The sequence below is a fragment of the Corvus hawaiiensis genome, chromosome 26 (assembly GCF_020740725.1).
Source record: "Corvus hawaiiensis isolate bCorHaw1 chromosome 26, bCorHaw1.pri.cur, whole genome shotgun sequence".
Lineage (NCBI taxonomy): Eukaryota > Metazoa > Chordata > Aves > Passeriformes > Corvidae > Corvus > Corvus hawaiiensis.
The window spans coordinates 10185820-10207760 of record NC_063238.1 but is presented as its reverse complement, the minus strand read 5'-3'; the positions used below and the strand labels follow the sequence as shown (position 1 = coordinate 10207760).

Sequence of the window (21941 nt, the reverse complement as noted above, 5' to 3'; positions counted from 1 at the left end):
GAAACCTCTTGATCTCAAACAGGACTGCTCTTCTACCAATACCTGAGCTATAAGGTTAATTCACACACTATTACAGAAGGTGTAATCTCTAAGAACTTTATAAACCTAGTATCTGGAGCTCCTTAGGAGGGATATTTGCCCCCCTTTTTTTAAGGGAAAAGTCCATATAGTACTTGGTGTAAATAATCCCTGAATTCTACCTGAAGTGTCTAGGCTCTGTACAGTATGAATGCCGTTGCCTATACTGAGCGAATAATGGATAATGAATGTTTCATTCCACACATTTCACTTTTGTTCCTGAATTGCCCAGTGGCAAATCACATTAGTCATAATCACTTGCTGAGTAATTTCCACAAATTAGTTTTGGTCTGTAGCTCCATTGCCCACAGTCCTTTGTTATTAATCATTTTTATAAATTGATTCCTTCACAGGCTGGTTTTGTTAACTTTTAGGGGACAGAATATTGCTTTTTTTCCCCTGTTGGGGTGGACATAGCATGTAGATCTGCACTGCCAGTAAAAATAGCCAGCCCTACAGATTAAAATTTTTCTGCAGTAAGTTCTGTAAAATTGCCTGAATGTGCATGTATTTAACCAATAAACTCAGCTACAGTAAAGAAGAAATATAGAAGGTAAATATACTGAGTCAGATCAGCTGCATTCCAGCCTCAAAGCAGCAGGAGGGGGGTCTGGCCCTGACCACTCTCGTCTCAGCCAGGCTGAGCAGAGTTCCCTGTGCCTCCCCACCAGCCCCCCACTCTAGGACTACATCTCTCCAGAACAAGTTCTCAGGAAACTCTTGTGCACCATGCACTGCTGTGTATGCAACTGTTTCTTAGGGCAATATGTGTGTGAGGTCAGAAGAAATGTGGCAGGTGGGGAACAGAGTCATGCTCTTTTTTGAGGCTGGGTTTCACTAAGTGACAGACGTAGTAGCAGCTGACAGATGCCATCAGTATGTATACAGCAGTATCTCTTGTCTCCAGCAAGTTCCTCCATTTTTCTTTCAGTCTCCGTGGGGAAGAAAAATAAGACCCTGGTAACTGTCCTACCAGCAGCACCACCCCACACCCTTAGACACTTTTGGCACAGACCTTGTGCCAAAGCCCACCGGGGTAGATGCAACAGGGAGTATGACAGGGATAAATGATGGTGGAGCTCCTCCTCTGACTTTCATGTAAGATGATAGTATGCAAGTATACTATACATGCATGACAAGTATATTGCAGAGCAGTGCTGAGGAACATTTTCGTATGGTTGTGACGGACTAAAATGCAGCAAATTCTTTGACAGTTCAAGTGAAAATTTTTTATTTTTTAAATATTTCTTTATTGCTCATGGAATTATTTATTTTTCTAGCTATAGGTCTGTCTATAGACAGTATATACTGTCCAGCTTTTAGATTGGCTGCTGCTGTAATGCCATCACAGGTGCCAGTCTTAAATTTTAGATTTTCTGTTGCAGTCCTTTGCTCTTATAAATAATTTCTCTTTTTAGAGATACGGTAAAAAATTTTAATCCTGACTTAGTGTTTAAGACCAGAAATATCTTTTTGCAGGTACACCATTCCACACTAATCATTTGCAAATTATTACAGTAATCAATAAATCAAAAAGAAATACTTAGGATGATAGTACCACAGTGACATGAATATTACTGCCCACACTCTGTCCCCCAAGACTCCTCTTGTCCATCTGCTGTCCCTCTGTTTTGTACACCTCTCCAATGACTGGCTATTTTCTCCTGCTCTTTCTTGTTCAGAAGACAATTTGAGGAGCCTGTTGCTGATTTATGAGCCCTTTCATGGTTTTAATTCTGTTGGACCTGACTGACAGAAACAAATGTCACATTCCCAAGTGCTTTGCAAAGAAACGGGGATTTTCGTGGGTCCTCAGACCCAGCAGATTCTGTTTATCTGCTCTGGAATTTTCCTTTCTAAGGGTTATTTTTGAAGCAGCACTTCCTTTGAGCCTTGACTGATAACTTCTACTCCATCGGTGGTCTACAAGCACTTTTTATCACATAACGTCTGACTGGGATCAGGACTGTTTGTATAGGTAGCAAAGAAGCCACTGCTCTGTGAACATTCCTGGCATAATAGAGTTAGACCACTCATTCTTCAGCAGTTTTTATAAAAGAAATTCCTGGGCACAGCCAGGCACTTCTTCAGCTTTGGGAGAAGCCAGCCTAGCAGGCCTTGAAGCCAGAACTCCATTCCCTTTTGTTTGTTTTCTAGTCCTTACAGCAGCTGCTTATCCATTGTAATCCCTGAATTGATCCTGTCATTGCAGTTCAGGGAATCAGAAAAAATGTCTCATAGGGGAAAAGGATCACTTGGCTATAAATCTGATAGTTTACACCTCCATAGGAAAATGCTTAAAAAGCCTTCAGAGGACAAAAGCCCATCTGAAAATGCAGTAAGAAAGTCTGTAAGCCCAAGTGGAGCTATTCTTATTTGCAGAAGGAAAGAACTAGCTCAGCAGCCAAGGCTGCATGCATTTTACTTTGCACCTACAGCAAATATATCTATATAGCCAGATGCTTTAGTTTTCAGTCTAAATTTTACCCTAGCTCATGGTTAGGGTTCCATTCAGATATTAGCATATTTCAGATACACAAGGAACATCAGGTGACAACAGAGGGTATTCATAGATATATCAAAATACATGTTTGGAAACCACTTGCCAGGATCAGAAGGAAAATGTTGTTGCAGAAAATCTTTAGTGGGAAAATACAAGATAGAACAGAATAACCCAGGTAGTAAGAGTATTGCTCTCACAAGATGCAGAAAGCATGGACTTTCTGAGATGGAAGGAATCTGCTTCCTCTGAGGAAGTCTGAGCCTGAGCTCAACAAAGTCATCAGCACAGCCTCAGTGGGAGTAGAATCAGATCCAGGGCTTACTATTCCATTTCCCATGCAGTGCAGCAGCAACTGCAATTTGAACCAAGCTATAAATAGTTTAATAATAAACAAAAGAAGGGTTTGGCCTTTCTTTTTTTTTTTTAATGAGTCTGTTAAAGACTTTTTCACATCTTTAAAATATACTTAGCCCAGTGGCATCTGTACTTCTAAGAACAGATATTCAGTTACCATAAAATTGAGTACAAGTTTTATCTCAGTGACTCTCTTGAGGAATAGCCGACAGGTTCTTTTCAGTGTAGAGCCCTGTGTAAAATTATACCAGTGCAAATAGAATGGGAAGACCATTATTTCGTTATAGTTCCACAAAGATCCGCAAAACTCAAAACTTCAAGCTGTGTGTTGTTCATATTCTGTTCCTGTCAGTGTTATGGTTGCTGCAATCCCATGAATCGTTCCCCATTTATTGGCACAATTACTCTTACCAGCCTCGCTGAAAAGCAAATAAATACTGAAAAGTTAGAGCCAGTAAAATGTCTAGTGCACTCAGTCAGAAAGCTAAATTACTTTGCACTAGGACTGCATTGTAAGTCCTTTTAGAAAGCAAGGGAATTCCACATTGGATTTCCATTGGATAATTTTGCAGCGCATAAAGGGCAGCTGAAGCAGATTGGCAGTTAGGACTGCCAATTAAGTTCCTTAATTGTCAGAAGCAAGTGAGAATGAAATCAGTCCTGGTCCTGAAATGTTTGCAAGGCTGAAGACATTAGAGATTAGCAGTTCTGCTCTTTCCAGGTGAACCACAGCACTGCTGTAGTTATGCAACAGTGTCAGAGTGAACAAGAGTCATTCTTCCTTGCTTCTTTCTCTTCAGATGTACCAACAGAGGTCTAAAATTCTGTTGCACACTGTACATGTGCATGCGAGGTGTGTTTGTACATACGTGTAAGTAACTGTGTTGCCCATGTATTATGTGATAAAACCTCGGGCAGTCAGACCCCTGACAACACCAATAAGACTAAAGTGGTTTCTACTTCTACACTCTGCCTTCTACTATTGGATTTCTAATTGAAGACATATCTAGTAACTTTCAGCACTGCTAAGGGTGTTTATGTGTCTATACATGAGCATATGGATGTAAATGGGAAACCCATGTTTCCTGAAAGAGCCCGCAAGCAAACAGTACCCCTGCTTTCATTACTGACTGCACATTCCCTTTTACAAGAGGGTCAGAAATGCCAAGCCATTTCTACTGACAGCATCATAACAATAGTTATATTCTGAACTTTACAGTTGACAGCATTTCTCAAAGAAATCCATTCATAGTGATGTTAAGGACAAGTCCAGCTTTGGCACATGTATTGCTGGATACAACTCAGTAGGAATAAAAACTGCAATTGCTAGGTAATAAAACATATAACAAAATTTCTGTCTTCATGGTGAATAACACAGATAAATCATAAACTGTTTTCTCCAGATACTAAATGTAAGTTATGACAAAGTTATTCTAGTTATTTTCGTGACAAGCATCAATCATTTGATTGATTCATAATTGCCGACCTGATGAGAGCACTAAGCATCTTCCTTTCAGGTTAAATGGAAGAAGAAATGAAACATCTGCTTATGAAAAGGTAATGAGGGACAACTGGAAGCTACTGCCCAAGAAAATGGCTTTAATTACAAAGGCTGGACTAAGCCCCATGGTCTAAAGAAGATGGGGATTTATTTTTATTATTACTTGAATTTAAAAAAAAAAGACTGTGAGATTTATGCAGCCATGAGAGTGTTTGTGGGGAAAAGCAGGGAGACTTTTCTTCCCAGGCTTCCTTTCCATGGCATGGAATGAGCAGGAGGAAAAATGAACTAGTGAATTAAAAACTCCCTGTTCTGTTTTCTGTCTAGGCAGAGCAAAAGAGTTTTCTGTACACCATTTGTGATATGTAGGATTATACTAACAAAATGTTTGTATTCTTGGAAAATTATTTGCATAATTTTAACTTTGGAAGAAATTCTGAATTCTATTAGTTCAGCACCCAAATCTGTTTAAAATATTTGTCCCTTTGCCTTGTCCTGACTTTTCATCACTGTACTGATCAAAACCTAGAGACATGACTAGTGAGTTCAGTGTTGCTGTACCTTGGAAGGTGTCCAGGTAAGAGCTGATAGATTTATTTGAGCTGTCTTTAACACCTCAGTTTAAAGGAAAATTGCCTGCAAAGAAACCTGGCTTTCCTAAGCACAAATTGAACCACAGGGACTTTTATGGGACAAGTGAGGTTGAAAAAAGAAGAACAGGCAGTTTAAAAAGACTACTTATTATGTAGTCACAATTAATAATCTCTCACACTTTCTTTGTTAAATAAATAAATAATGTGTTTAAATGTTTTGGAAAAAGAGACCAGTCTCTATGCTCTTACATACCATTTTTTCCTCATAGAAAGCCAGTCAGGATGCCCATGCTTCCAGTGAGATTCTGGGAAAGAGCATTCACTGGGCATCTGGGGAGCCACCACTGTCCCTGAGAACAGGCACTCATGGCCACATTGAGTGACAGGTGCCTAGTAATTGTCTCCTGGTCCCAACTCTGAACATGCTGAAAGACAGGAAAAGATGTGCAAACAAGAGTGTTCTGCAAAGGAGATGAGAATATTTAGGTTTGCAGACATGCTCTAAAGCATATTTCTTTTCCTCTAGCCTCAAGATACCAGATGAATTTTGAGGTTCAAATATTTGGCTGTATGCTCCGGGAGTTTTGTAGGATTTCTGCATCTCTTTGTTTTGTAGCTGGAGAATCTTCCTCCCACCTAGCAAATCCTACCACCCATACAGCAAACAGATATCTTTTGGCACTGACTGGTACTCCATAATACTGTATAAAGGCTCGTGTGTAGTGTGTGGGGGTAACAACACCCTGTCTCAGAGAGTGAAGAGGATAGGACAGTCATTACTTTCACTGCCACTCACTAGCCAGCAGAGCCCAGCATGGAAATCCAAGGCATATTTGAGAGAGGAATGATGTTGAAATAAGAGTGATAATTTCAATAAGACTCTCAGTATCTGTGGGAGATGCAGTGATAAAGTCTCCTGAAGATGACAGTGAGTAGAGGATAGTTGGACTTGCTCAGTCCAAACATGCTTGCTCTGAAATCCATCTTCTGTTTGTCAGTTTCCATGTACTTGTCACACCAAGGACAAGCTGACAGCTGCAATATAAATAAGATGTCTGTTGGAGAAACATGTTGCTTTTTATATGCTTTATTAGGCAAAATCCAGCCAGTGATTGAAGTGTTGTTCTGGACAGCACAGGTAACATCTCCCAGAGGAGCACTGACTGCTTCGTTTACATTGCAAAGGATGAGAAGTGGGAGTCAAAGGAAGCCAAACTACCCAAACAGGGAATTGGGATGAAGCAGAATGATTTGCATTCTAAATATAGGATTTTTTTGTCTCACTTCCAGGACAATGCCAGGAGTGAAATATTGCAGTTTCACTGAAAGAGTGTAGTGGCAATATGCCACTGATTTCATTAGTTAAAAGAAGATTGCTTCTGCTTTTGATATTCACTTGTAGCCAGTAATGTGAGGAACAATTAGAATACCTCAGAAATTAAAAAGTCTGGTGATGTTATAGCTAATAGTGTGAATATTTGTTGGTTTATCTCCTCCATGGTAATGGAGAGTTTCACGAGAATAAATCCTGAGTAACTGTCAAGAACAAAGACAAGTTTCAGGTGTATATCAGTTGTGATTAGTTGGGGTTTTTTCTTCTATTGCAGTTCTGTGTGCTTAGATATTGCAGTTGGCCAGGAGACACTTCACTTCAGTTGCTCTTAGCTTGTATGTAACAATATGTTGTTATTTTTATAAAGATGGCTCTGGCTGAGCTCGTTGATAGACTGTTACTCTAAGAACAACACATTTACCCTTTCTGATGTATATTTTTTGGAATAAATCTTAAAAGTCAAATACACATTTCTAATTAAACATGTGTGAAATTAACCATGTTGAGTTAGGGGGGAATTTCACGGGGTGCCTGTAATTTATCAAAATACAAAAGACAGATAAACTAAAAAACATCAGGTGTTAGCACAGTGAGACAATCTTTATTTGTAAGCAGCATTTATCACCACTTAATTCACGACTTTCGTTTCTACTGGCCATCTGTCATAGCTGCTGTCAGCTTCACAAGCCTCATGAACTTTGCCAGTCCTGGTGTTAGACTTCAAAAGATGCTGCACCCACCCACCACTATGACTTGGATGCCGATACCATATTGTGGCAGCTTGAAACAAAGAGTGGCTTTGGCAGGAACAAGAAGAGGCTGGCCCTGTGTTTCAGTTCTGCTCCTTCCAAAGTAGCAGGCATTTAATTGGATTAACCGGGTTGAGGTCACTCTTGTTTAAAGAGGTAACACCAGATTCAGCATTAGATGCCCTCTTAGTAATCAGAATATTTTTACTCAGGGCCATTTGAGAAATGTTGAGAACTAAACCCCTGTTGCAAGATTGTACTCCTCTCACAAATGAGGTCCATAGCAAGACCAGGTAAATGCATTTGATGTTTCCCAAATAGCTTCTATGGCATAAAAGAAGTGAGGACCTTTTAAGGTATAGATTATAAAAATCTTTTTAGATACCTGGAAAGCAGTGGACGCTCATGAGCTGTATCAACGGCTTCATAAGTGCAGCCTGGCACAGCTGATTGCAATAAACTTCAAAAGACATTTATCAAGTATCAATCCTTTAAAAATTCTCTTTAAGAAATGTGTGAACATGTACTCCATATCAGTTTCCTTCCTTGTATTCAGCTCACAAACATATTTTTAAGGCCTGTGGATCTTGGCATGCCTCTTTGTCATGTTGATACAGAGATTGCTCCTAAAACTCCCATTTATAATCTCCTATGAACATCCAGAAGCTCTGGAAAGAGTTTTGTTGACTTGTGTTCTTTCCACTGTCCTCACACTGGTTGAGGAGGAACTGTGCTCGTGTTGAAGAGTGCAAGTACAGTATTTTACTACAGGGTGCAGAACACTGAGTTTCAAATCCTTCTTTGCAAATTTTCTTGCTTTCTTGAAAATTCATGTTCTGGGCTAAATTTTCCAAATTTATCTCAGATTTGGCAACAAAAGGAAGTAAAAATGGACAAGAAACATCCCTTAGGTATGAGCAGATACAGATAGCACAATAATAATAGTGGCATTGTTCAGTAGCTATCATTTTTTACAAGATTGAAATAATCTGATTATCTTAATCCTGTTATTTTGACATTTAATATAAAGTTATTGTGTATTCATGGTCTTGGTGACCTGTTACTGACCTCTGATCTGCTTATTATCAAGAATAAAACTTGAGTACGTTTTACAAACAACACTGGTATATGCTATGCTTCCTATATCTCTTTAGCATTTTTTGGCTGCCCTAATGAGCAGAGAAAATGCCTTGCAAAATTAAAAAAGACTCATGGACTCCATAGGAGCTAATACATTGGGAATGTATAATAGTCTGAGGAGGTGCATGAAGCTGGAACTAGCTTTTGTTTTGAGCTGTTTGAGGAGGCATGTTCTGAAGACTGTTCTCTGTTCCCACTGGCAAATCTCCCAGGGCAGTTGTGGTGAGCTGGGCACAGTGAATCCTCAAAATCTGCTCCGTTAGCACAGATGCCGAGCTGGACCAGCCGATGCAGTTTTATTGTCTCTACCAAGCCTAGAGGGTTTGCCTACCTACCTTCAAGCATGCTGTCTCCTGGACTTCCCCACCTCCACTGAATGCATGTGAATTACAGGTTGGTTCCTGCACTACAGGTGGACTTGTGGCAGCCCAGCAGCCCCTTCCACATCGTCGAAGGTACAGTCGCTGACGTGCGAGTACCGCAGAACACGAGCCGGAGCCTGCTGCCCTACCTCCAGCAAGCAAACATCCAGTACACGTAAGCCCATGCTTCACTTCCCATGCCTCACTCCAGAGGCCTGGCCTTAGGAGCAGGTCTGCATCTACCACGCCAAGTGCTCTCAAAAATGCGTTCCACATCACAGCAGTTAGGCTGGCAGACAGCTAGGCATTGCCAAGAAAACAACCACTTTAATGGCAGAGCAGACCATCTCCCACAGGCAGGCAGCTTTAATTAAATGTCCTCCTTTGGAGTCAAGCTGAAATGTTTTCAATATATGTGAAATCACATCTGTTAAGAGAGGGTTGGTAATTACTAATTCTGTAGCCTGCTTTGCCTCTTTCTTTGTTTAGTAGGAGCAAGGTTTATTTACAAGCAAGCTGCAAATGCAGAGGCAAAACTTCTTTATCAGTTATACAGGAACATGCTACTTCTTTATTCTCCATTCCTAGCGACCAATGCAAGTCATACAGTACAAATGCACACTTAAGTTCACAAACCATTTATAGTGCTCCTTAAAAAAATTCAAGACAATTTTGGAGTATAGTTATCCTTTCATATTTATCCATATGCTATACTGGACAAGAGAAATGATCTTGTCATTAAAGCTTTTTCAGTGACACGCCTAAGCATCTGAATAATCAACTGATGAGTTATTTGAATTCTCAAAAATTTGCTGAGTAAAGACCTATATGAAGTTATTTATACTTTTTCCTCCACACATCATCTCAGAATGGTGTAAATCATACTGTAGATGTATTTATGTATACATATGTATAGTACTCATCACAATCCCATTTTAATTATAACAATGGTCTCTTCTTAATTTGTTGTTCTAAAAATACAGAAACAAATATAAGGCAATTAAGTACACAAGCTCCATAGCTGCAGTTCAGAGTGACTTTCATGTGGGTTCAGCACTGCTTCGGCTTTGTTTATGTTTAAAACTGAGATGGGGATTTCTGTAATTGTTTTCCTGTGCTTATAGAAAAATGTTCCCTAATTACTGTGACCCAGCAGTTGTATTCATGTCTACTGCTGTTCCTGCTCACAGTAATCACCTTTAATGATATCTGTTATAAACACTCTCTGTACTTGAAGACCTCTGCTTGGGTTGCAGAGCCATGTGCCAGGGCAAGAACTGCCAGAGCAAAGGGTCTCTGCAGTTTACCCCAAAAAACATGCTAGGATAACAGTGCATTAATCTTCCACAGGGAAAATCTGACTTTTGGCACAAAAGTTGTGTGCACTTAGAAGGAAATTGGGCAGCATTTTACCAGGTCCATACTTGTCCTTTGCTCTCCCTCTTCATCTCCCTGCTGCGCATTTTGGATGGTCCCAGCCATCAGAAGCAAAACCCTGCAAAGCCTCGACAATCATGTGCTTGTCCTGACAAGCCTCCTGAGATCTGTAACTCCACAAGAGCTAGGAGGATTCACCATGAGAGCAACAACATCCATAATCAGGGAGAAGCAGGAGCAGGCTGGCCAAGCACAGTCATGCCCACAGGGTGGGGACCACAGCCCTGAGCTGAAGTGCAGCTCTACAAGCCAGGATCTTGTACAACTCCTTTTCAGATTACTGTTTTTCACAATTTTTAAAATTATTTTTTTCCACACACTGCAATGGAGTTAAATTTCTACATCTCTTTTGGAACTGGAAAATCTGAGGCAAACGCCAGGTAAAATTTCAGCTCAATACAGTGATGCTTACCTAAATTATGACATATTTACAAAGGCAGGAAGCATTTAAGCATCCCTAATAATGACCAGCACTTGCCTTTAAAACAGGCTTATTTCTCTTAGGATTTGACTTCATGACAAGATGGCCATGGAAACGAGCCAGGCATCAGATAAACTCTCTGCACCCAGTTGCCTTGGTTGTAAGTTTTCTGGCAAAGAAGCCACTTACGTTGCACTCAGACCTAAGGGACTTAAGAGCCTTTGTGTTATAAGCACACACAGTAGACAGTCATTTAAGAATAAAGAAAGATTATCAAATCCCATTTAGAGTACAGATGCGTAAATTAACAGAGTGAGCTTGATCCTGATAGGTGCTTATACGAATCAGAATTCTGCAAAGCAGTCCAGTATTTTTTTTAAATATTAGATGCCCTAATGACTTGAATAAAATCACTCCTTTGATCAGCTTTACAGTACTGCTCTTACAGTACATACAACACCTTGCAAGTCAAGACTATAATCCTTTAGTTTGCTTAATGAATGTTGCTGATGTAGAACAATGTAATTCCTAATTATACAACTACTTCACTAATGCTTTGGAGGATGAGAATAACCTTTACTTTGATTCTGTATGTAGAGAGGCCTATTACCTTTGAGGCATCTGCTGCACAGCTGAGTTACGAGGAGAGTAAATGCCAATTTCTTTCCATCTTTTTCCAACCACAGCAGCTAATGCCTATAAAAATTTCGAAGGTTGAATGTGACTGTCATTTTCTGGGAATGGTGAATTAGTGGCGTGGTGATTACACATTGCCATGCTTTAGGAGAAGGGAGCATTACAAGGATGACTCTCAGTTTTACAGTAATGTTGTTACAGATATCCATGACAATATTCCCTGCTCCTGCTACTGTCTGATGGGATGGATGGATGCCTCAACTTCCTTATTATAGTTATTTTCAGATGTTTTCTGTATTATAATTTAATATTCTTTTTTTTTTTTGCCATAAAACAGGAAAGTTTTCAGCTTACATAGCCCTCTCTGCATTTTGCTCTTAATGCAAAGAACCTCTCACTTTTTATGCAAGTATATTTAATTTTCACTTCATATTTTTCATATTTTTCCTGAGTTATTTTAACAAAACTGGCAAACAACTACAGCAGAGTAGATAAGGTAAACAACAAAGCACACTTCAGATTTTTTTGTTTCCTGTTTTTACGTGTTTCAGACAGAACGATAATGCTGCCAAGTTCTTAATTTTTTGTTTTGCCTCTACAACTTGTAGCTATATGTAACATTGCATTCCACTCCCAAGAGAAAGTATGTCCATGTTTTTCTAAGCTTAAAAAGATTTTCCAAATGGTTTGAAATCAGTTTTCAAAGATCCATGATCACATAGTATACCTGGATTATAAAAGAAGACAGCAAATGTTGCTCCATAAAAAATTAAAGTGGGTGCTTCTTCACATTGGCTACATTATTTACATCATTCTGTTTTAGTCACTTAACTAGCTTATTGTGTTTTTGAAGGCACTGTTACATTTCAAAGCAGCTGGAGTATTTATTTGGCAGCTTATATTCAAGTGAGCCTGAAGCACTCTATTGTCAAAATGTAACAGATGAAGTAAAGTCAGGATGGTTTAAATTCTGCTATATTTCCTCTAAACATGATTGTTATTCTGATTTAGCTTGTGTGTTCTACTAGTTTTTCAGTAATACTGCTATCTTTTTTTACCTAGGATTCTCATATCAGACCTACAGCAAGCAATAGAAAACCAGACTGGAGTGAGGTCCCATAGGAATCGAAGGTCCCTCTCTGGGTATAACTACGAAGTGTACCACTCCCTGGAAGAGGTGCATTAAAATCCATATTGTTCCTCTTATCTACTACAATGTTGTATTTAATAAGGCTAAGATTTCATTCTCTCTACAAGTTCTGGTTACCTGTTCATCTTCAGAAATGTTCTAAGTCCTGCTTCTTCAAAAATAGGCACTTCCTTGAAAAAAAAAAGTATATTTAATATTTGTATTCAAGGCTCATCTTTACATGTAACTATCTTTCAGAGCACCTGAGTTTTTATTTTAAAAAGTAGGTCTTTTACTCTGGTGGAATAAGAGATTTCAGTGAGTGATTGGTCACACTAAGTCATTTAATTAAGCAATATGAGTAAATGCTTAGGTATTTGCACGGGAGGTACAAATACTTAAAAACACCTAGGTACAAACTCATGTATAAGGAATACTATCCTGGATTATGGCTGGGTAAACAATTTCTGTTGATTTTACTGTGCTCACATACACAATTTCAGTCTGCACCAAATCAAAGTCACTGGGTTGAGCATGCAGAGTGCTGCACCACAAGAAGATCTGGTGCCTGTGAAACAAATATTGCAGGTAGCATTGAGACATGCATGTCAATCTGTTTGTCATTGTGTTCTGGCAGGCAGAATCAGGGACTCTCTTTCTTCATTCCATTAATATTTAGTGGCAATGGTGGATTAGCCACGTCCCCCTATTTTCAATGGACAGCTTATGTATGCATTCCAGTAATACCCAACAATTAAATGGAAAAAAAAAAACCCATGTGAAGGCTGCATCCAGCCTCTGGCAATAGAGCTATGAGAGCCAAATAATGCTTAAAGTGTGAAAACAAAAACAAACAAACAAGACAAAAATAAAAACTACAGGAAAATCAAAAAGTAGAGAGAGGACTGAGAGCTGAGAAAAATAAATATATTACAGTTTCTTCCCAGGAAATGCAAAGACTGAAAAAATGATTTTATTTCTGTATTTGCAGATTGAGGAGTGGATGCATTATCTGAATAGAACTTATTCAGATCTTGTTCACATGTTCTCTGTTGGAAAATCCTATGAAGGGAGACCACTGTATGTACTCAAGGTAAAGATTAAACAGTCATTAATGAGACTAAAATCTGGAATCAGGGACAGACCCTGTTATTTATGTTACAGCACATACACCAGAGACACAGCTTAACAGTGTTTCCTAAGGATGAGTTGCTTAAATCTAAGTATCTCTCTGAATGTCATCTTTAATGAAAAAAAGGGAAAAGAAAGCTGGAAAACTAATAGCCAAATCCTATTTACCTGGTTTGAATATGCATGGAGAAAGATAACAGGACAAGTTCAATTAGCAGGATTTGGATTTAAGGGGATTGCAAAGCTTTTTTTTTATAGACAACTAGGAGAGCAGTTATGCTGGAGAGGGACCCCAGAGGACTCTGGAGCCCTTCTCAGCATGTGCCACATGCGCCTTTTCTTTAGCTAGTGACAAAATTTCAGGGCTGTGTGCTCTCGACTCACATGATTAGGACCACAAATTAGAGTGTATCGGTAAGATGCAAAAAATCTTTCAATGTATTTTCTTTCCATCTCCTGTTGAAAAGTTCTGAAAATTTGATTCTTTATGAGGCTATTCACATAGTGTCATTGTTCCTCACCCTACTCCATGTGATATTCATTCCTCGTAAAAGAGGAACTGACAGATCTCACTTTTCCTACAGTTTTTTTCCATAGGTCAGCCTCATTATCTTGGCACACCTGCCTAACATTATCTTGGCCATACCTTTTAAAACAATAAATTTGCGTTCCTTTATATGAGGAAACTCAAAATGATTTCGTCTCTCTCATATTCTATTATTTTCTCATTATTGTGTTTTCACTAATGTGATGAGATCCATTGGTATTTTGTGAATATTCACACTTCAAGTTAGGTAAAAGATCACGGCCCTACAAGAAAGCTGTCTGGATAGACTGTGGGATTCATGCAAGAGAGTGGATTGGCCCTGCCTTCTGCCAGTGGTTTGTGAAAGAAGTAAGTGTGCAAAATTTACAGTCATACAGTTCCTTCTGTTAAATAAACTTTGCATTTTTTCTGTAGCAGTTCTAACACACTACTAATATGGAAAATAACTAGCTATTATACCTCTCTTTTTAAAAATAGTTTGTGGAATACTTAAGTGCTTAATAAACAAAGCTGTTAATGACAGCCAGACACAGCTAGGCACAGGAAAAAATATGCCAGACACATACTGGCAGAGGTATGAAGTAGGATTTTATTCCAAGACCTAAAAATGTGAAGATTGTGATTCTGGTAACGGCGCAGGTAAATCAGTGCCAGTGTGTACTGCTTCAGATCAGTTCAGCAGCATCTTTGCTTTAAGGACTTAGTTTAAAAGAGACATTTCTCTTTTGTGTCATTCCATAGGAATAGGAAGATAAAGTCACAGAATAATGCAATAGAATCACAGAATTGTTTGGGTTTGAAAAGACCTTAAAGATCATCAAGTCCAGCAGTTAACCTAACACTGCCAAGTCCACCACTGAGTTATCACCCCAAGTACCACATCTACACATCTTTTAAATACCTCCAGGGATGGTGACAAGCATTTAACTGGGCAGCCTTCTCCAATGTTTGACAACCCTGTCAGTGAAGAAATTTTTCCCAGTATCCAATCTAAGCCTCCCCTGACTCAACTTGAGGCCATTTCCTCTTGTCATATCACTTGTTACTTGAGAGAAGAGGCTGACTCCCACCTAGCTACAGCCTCCTCTCCGGAAGTTGTAGAGAGCAGTAAGGGTCCTCCTGAGCTTCCTTTTCTCTAAAGACCCTCAGATCCCTCAGCTGCTCCTCATCACATTTGTGCTCCAGACCTTCACCAGCTTCATTGCCCTTCTCTGGACTCACTCCAGCACCTCAATGTCACTCTTGCAGTGAGGGCCCAAAACTGAACACAGGATTCAAGGTGAGGCCTCACCAGTGCTGAGCACATGGGGGCAATCACTGCCCTGGTCCTGCTGACCACACTATTGCTGATACAGGCCAGGATGCCATTGGCCTTCTTGGTCACCTGGGCACACACGAGCTCATGTTCAACCAGCTGTTGACCAGCACCCCTAGGTCCTTTTCCAACGGGCTTCTTTCCAACCATTCTTCTCTCAGCCTGTAGCACTGCCTGGGGTCTCTGTAATTCAAGTGCAGGATCTGGCACTTGGCCTTTCTGAACAGTTGGTCTAAATCTGTCAAGAATTCATCTGCCATTTTCCCATGATGGCAATTATCATAGTTTTTCTGCTGTTCAGTGGCTTCCAGCTCCGGTTGGTTGCCTATCCTGTGTGTATTGGTGTAGATGTACTTCATCTGGGCTATTGATCCTGCTGCCTTCTACAGGGAAGAAGCCCTAATTCCTACATGACTGTTCTTTGGCACTTCTGTGGTTTCTGACACATCAATAACCCTTCTGTCTTTGCTGCCTCCTGGATCTTCATCCCCAGCCTCCACTGGGATGGCAGACTGAAGGACCTATCTAGAACAACATCCCTCAAACATCGGTGTGGTGCCCCCAAGCTCATCTCTATCGAGCCTGGTTTTATCCTCTTCTGCCTTCAAATCCAGTTTAAAGCTCTTCCAATGCAACCTCTTAACTTGTGATCAAAGATCCTTTTCCCCCTTTGAGACATGTATAGCCTATCTCACTGGGAAGCCTGCTGTTGTGTAACCCAACCCATAATCAAGCCCACAAAATTCTTCCAGTGACACCAGTCTCAGAGCCAGTGATTGATCTGCTGGCTGTTCTTCTTCATGCATGGATTTCATCTGAAACGACGGATTTCATACTATCTGAAGAACAAGTGAATCCTATGTTTCTTTGATTCTATCTTATTTGGTTTATTCTCCCTTTATTTTTGAGGTCTAGTATTTAGTCTTCATATTTATCCATTTGCAGTTTTCAAATGAGAGGTGAAATCAAGTGGAATTGGAATTTTGCTTCCAAATTGTCTGGTTCTGGTTTGGTTTTGGCTTTTTATAAGTATCAGCACTTAAACTCTTCTAATTTGGGATACATTACAGATGCATTATATGTTTATAGGATTTTGCCATCTCCCCTTAGCCAACAAACTTTTGTTCAAGATGAGACATTAGCTGCACAGTGCAGGCTACCTTGCAACGTAATTGGCAGAAGTCAAAAGCGGCTTTAAAATACCCCCACAGAGGTGCTTTGAGTATTTTGCATACTGTTTTTTGCACAAAAATAAGGGTTGCAATATGCTTTTACAAGCTTCTTCCTATAAACACACGATTTTCTCACCTGTCTTCCCACCCATCACTGTGTAATTCTACAATGTATTAATACCTCCTCTGATTTTGTGAGAGTAAACTTCTGCATCACCAACACCCTAATGCTGAGATGATCAGGTAATCATGTGTGGCCTTCCCTCGAGCATCACAACAGTGAAGTTGAACAGGGGAAGTATAGAAATAATGAGGCCACTACAGTTTGGATGCGCCCATGACCATGGATAGGCTAAATGAGATCCAGGAGCCAATCTCCAAAGTTCAGCATGCAATGATGGTGTGTCTTCTCATTAAGACTCCTGTTAATGTAAAGATGAACTAACTTGCAATTTCTGAGTAGCTTTCCTACAGGAGAACATGTGCAGTAAGGAAAGAAGTTGGGACAGAAAGGCACTGGTGGGAAGCCTGTTGCTTAAGTACCTCTTCCTTACCAAGGTTTTCCCATAAAGCAGTAGAATGTGGCAGTAGGGTAAAAATCACAAGGTTTCTCTGTAGACCTTATAGCAGAATATAGGCTGTGGGTGTGTATACAAAAACCTCCTGGTTGTTATATGAGATTTTCAGAGAGCAGCTTGTAAGGCTGCTTCTCTAATTATGTAAAAAAGTTTTCCTAGATTAAAAGTAGTCTCCGCGGAGTTCCTTCATACTACAAGAATGTACCACCCTTGTCTGCCCATCCCTTCTTAGAGCAGTATTTCAATCCAGCATTAAAGCAAAAACCATCAGGAAGAGAATACATTATGCTCATAGTCTCCATCATCATATTAAAAATGACTGGCAAAGGAGGAGAGACAAGATGATTAGACTGCTTGGTTTAGGATATTACTTTTCTCATTGTATGAATTAGAAAATTTTAGTAAGAACTCTAGGAAAACTGAAGGTCTTTCTGTGCTTCAAACTCTGCAATTCTCTTTTGCTGGCAAACTCCTCCCTTAAGCACCTCTGCAGCCTGGCAGCCCAGTTTTCCATCCTCCCTGGCACTTACGGGCAGTTCTGAGAAAGGGCTGTCAGCTTGGAAACAGATCTTTCCTGGCATGTTTGCTGACTCTCAGGAATAGCACCACAAGTCCATCGATTTAAGGCAAGCAAAAAGAAATGCTGGATTTACACGGTGTTGGCTTCTTTTCTACCAGGAACAGCATACATGCATTCCTTTACCATGCAGGCAGCCTGAAATGTTTTACCAAGCTTTCACTTCACCCTGTGATTTCTGACACTTATTTTTAATGAACTAGATTCATGTTCCTGTGTACAAGAAGGCTTTTCAAGCAATTTAGCTTAGGAAGAAAACCCTCTATGCATGAATGTCACTTAACATTCAAGCTCAAGACTGGGTGCTGCAAACTTTACCAGATACTCCTACCCAGTTTGGGAACTCTCAGTATCTTGCTTGCACCTCTGGAAGTGGCAGCTTCTGAGTGACAGTGGATTTGCTGCAAGCAGTGGGAGACCCCCTCCGAAGGGTGGAGGTGCCACCGAGCAGCTGCTCATGCAGTTTGCCAGGGTATGGCAGCAGCTCCCCACTTTCTACAGAGTCTGGAATTGTTCAGCTAAACTGGACCTGGCTCCCACCTATTTAGAAATGCAAAACAGACTAAAGCAGATCAGACTTGGGAAGTGAGGATGTAAGGCTGGAGCATGGGAAGGCAAGAGGCTGCCTGCTGTGCAGGCTTGTTCTATATTTGGGCAATTACAATAATTAGAGGAAAGCAAAATAATAGCTAGAGAAAAAAAAAAAGATACAGAAGTTAAAGATTTAAAAGCAGAAAGAAAATGCACAGGATATTATGTGATGATATAACTCAAAGTACAAAAGCAGCCTACTCTCATTTTGGAACAAACAAAAGGAGAGCAAAGACTATGGTCTGAGGAATTGTGGGGTTTTTTTGGTTTTCTGTGTGTTGGTTTGTTTTTTATTTCCTTATAATCTACTCCAGAATGAGCTCTAGCCTTGGCTCTGTGTTCCATAGATCTGATGTTAATAACAACGTCACTGTTTCTGTGGAAGGCGCCCAGAATGTCTGTAGTCTCTCGCCTAAAGATAATCAGATGTTCTGTCAGGATTAGCTGTACTGGTGGCCTCTGACAATCCCCACCTCATGGTCACTGAATTTCAAGTCAAGAAAGGGGTCACCTTGCATACAGAGCACCAGAGCTTTAGGTACCAGCTAATGAGCCACAGAGAAGTGTCTGCACCTGTACTGTAGTGAAATAGCAGTCAGGTTACAGTGGAGTCCCACCCAATTCCAGCCTTACTCAGCTGGAAAGGGATGGAAAAAGGACTTTGATAGTGGAAATATTATGAGACCTGTGATGGAGCAGGGAAGCAAGACAAGCTGTAAAAGGAAACAGAACTGATTACATGTGGGCTTATTTGAAGGCAACCTGCAAAGATAAATGAACCCAGAACTTGTGTCCACAGCAAGAGATTTAGAAAGAAAAAATGAAAAAGAAAAAAGGTTTGTTAGCCTAGAAATCTAAAGAGGCTACATGGGATCTAATACATTATTATGTGTTAGTAAATATTACAAACTGAAAGATACTCTATTATGTATAATTACTTTGTAGGAAGCAGTAGACTTTAGAAACAAAATTCAGATATATCATGTATTTATCCAAAATTAAATAGTCCTTACAGACACAAAGATGCAATACCTATAGCCATTTTGCAAAAATACAATTATATATGTACATATGGTAAGTAAGAACATTTAACTCCTACTCATTGAGAGCGGAGAAGCAGAATTCAGGTATCAAATTATCCAGACCTCAAATTTAGGATTTTACCATTTCTTAAAAAATCTTAAATATGGTTCACAGGCTGCTATTCAAATTAACATCAAAACTAGATTCTGTTTCAGTTTTAGTGAAAGCAGATGAGGATTCCCATTACATCTGGTTTGACTTTCTTCCCTCTAATAAATGCTGCCATTTGATCCATTTCAGTGATGTATAATCTTGACATGTCTTTCACACAGTATTTTCAGAAAACAGCATAGTTGAGATGTGACTTTGATATGTGTTATTCTTTATTTCTGGTGCAGGAATTTGTATTTCAAGATTAGAAATTCAAGAATGTAATTAAAAATCCTCAAGAAGCATGTACTGATTGTTCTTCTTGACAAAATATCCTAAGAGTCCAATGTCAACTGTAAGGAAAATGTCCATTGAGATCAAATGCATCTCCCTAAAGGAGTGACCTCATCAGGGCCTCAAATGAAGGTGAAAATAGCCTCACACTTTGGAAATGAAGTAACCTCCACCACCTTCTTCTCCCATCCTCAACAGTGATCTCAATTATTTGAGTTCCCAAATTATTCAAGACTATGTGTTTGGACTTCATCATGCTCCCAGGGAGCAAACATATAGCCCCAGAAAAAAGAAATTAAAGGCTGAGGGCAGTTCTCAGAGGTATTTTGTTGTTTGTTGGGGGTTTTTTTCATGCTGACATTGGTATTGATTTATTCCAAAACCAGGCTAGAATCCTGTCTTTTCATTCCATAATAATGAGCCAAGAGAGACAGACAGACTGTCCAAGAAGCAAAGTGGCAACATCTGCCCCCACTATTCTCAGCTTGAGACTGATTTATGAGTCACCTCGTGGGATGCATATGGGATGCATACTGCCAATTAGCCAGCCATTAGGATTGTGGACCAGGCCCCAGAGAGCAGTCTTTACCAGGAATTTTGCAGCATTCAAGACCTCAGATTTTTCCTTAAGAATGTTTATGAAGTGCTTGAGTGCAGCCAGCTAAAGGAACAGTATATACACAGGGCTCAGTCAGGACAACAGCGCACTCAGATGCAGGGCCAAGCAGGAGACCCAGACAATGTTAAAAAGGGTTGGCTCTTTTCTGCTCTGTTCAGGCCATGTGGGCAGAGGGCAGTGAAGCTGTAAGTATTCTTACTTTAAGATCTGCTGAAAGCCAGTGTAGCACTTATTCTCATTGTACAAAATTCACAGTCCGTGTCCTGATGGACAAACCATCTGCAAAATCCTGCATCGATAGTCAGAGCAGCACTCGGTCATTCATTCCAGTGCTGAAGCCCACACTGCCAGGAAAACAGCTTCACATTCTGTATCATTGCTGGGTCTTACTGAGCTCCATCAAAACCAGTAATCCTTTAGGATTTAGAAAATTTCTTTCCTGTGTTTTCCATAACTACCAGAGTCTTGAAATAGTGGCTAATTATCAAATTCAGATACCAGTTTTTTCACCCACTTCAGAAATAGTCTGATCTTGGGGGTGTGTAAGATAGTTATGTGAAGCAGCACAATAATGTTTCTTAGAGACTATACATTTGATCTCTCACTTGTCAACCCACTAAAGTCTTTTGAACAGGTACAGCTGAAATGCTGTGTTCCCACAGCCCAGGGTTTCAGACAAAGATTAACTCAAAGGATATTCGTTACACCTATATTTAGTTATTCTTTGAGACAATGTGTTCCACCTGCTGTGATAGGCTTTCCATCTCCATTTTTTGGAGTTCTCCAAGTGGAAGTTTTGGACCATAGAGGAAAGAAAGCAAGAACCTGACTGCCTTTCCATATAAATCAGACATTTATGCCAGTCCTTTCCTAGGTACAAGTATGCCACAGTTCCTAAAGTATCTTTGATGGTCCTCAAAAATCTGAAGAGCTTTTGAAATAACTTGAAATATTCCAAAGTGAATGAGAGGCATGCAAGGCCAAAACAAATATTTTAGCTGTAGGTTTTTCCTTTCACCCTTTTAGCTGAGTGTTCTTTCTTGACAAAGTCTGTTCCCTTCAGCTAAAGCTCTTTCGCTGATGTTGGCTTGACATGAAATTTTTGTTGCTCTTTAAATCATTGCATCTTCTTACTCTATGAAATCTTCCTATCTGGGTTTTCCTGCTGTTGATCCATTTTTAGTTTACCCTTGGTTTAGGAGAGTCAGATGCCTCCCAGGGCTGTGTCTTACCCCCCTGCAGCCTCCTTCACAGCTGTCAGTGGTGATGTCACCACAAAAACTGAGCTTTTTTCACCTTGAAGAACCAGTCATCTGGCTACAATCTCTCCACAAATGTCTGCAGCTCTTTCAGCAAACACGATACAATCCTTGGAGCTTAATTTTTATTGTTTACCGGAATCTAGTCTCCCCAGCTGTCTTTTTAGCTGCCTAACTTCAGAAAAAAAAAAATGGACTTCTCTGAGTGCTCCCTGTATATTCATTATCTGGAGGGAAAAATCCATCTGTTTCATCCTGCAGTATCTATATTTGAAACACTCAGCCTTACTTGTCTTTAGCTAATTCATTCTTCTCTGTCAGAAGCTTCTGCCTGAAACATTATTTGTTTTTTCTCCATCAGAGACATCACCTCTTCCAGCCTCTTCACTTAGCACTTCATTTATCAGCCTTTCAGCAGCAAGAGGCATTGGTACCAATGCAGAATTTGT

At 39.9% G+C, this 21941-nt stretch overlaps 1 protein-coding gene across 2 annotated transcripts in view; it reads left to right on the top strand.

Annotated features, from left to right (window-relative positions):
- Positions 1-21941, top strand: part of CPA6 (carboxypeptidase A6) — an 88195-nt gene that overhangs the window by 43098 nt on the left and 23156 nt on the right. For both annotated transcript variants that reach the window (XM_048287046.1, XM_048287045.1), the window contains exons 3-6: positions 8664-8788; positions 12170-12284; positions 13228-13329; positions 14158-14262. In XM_048287046.1, coding sequence (XP_048143003.1) covers positions 8664-8788; positions 12170-12284; positions 13228-13329; positions 14158-14262 — 447 coding nt within the window. The remainder of the gene's footprint in view (positions 1-8663; positions 8789-12169; positions 12285-13227; positions 13330-14157; positions 14263-21941) is intronic.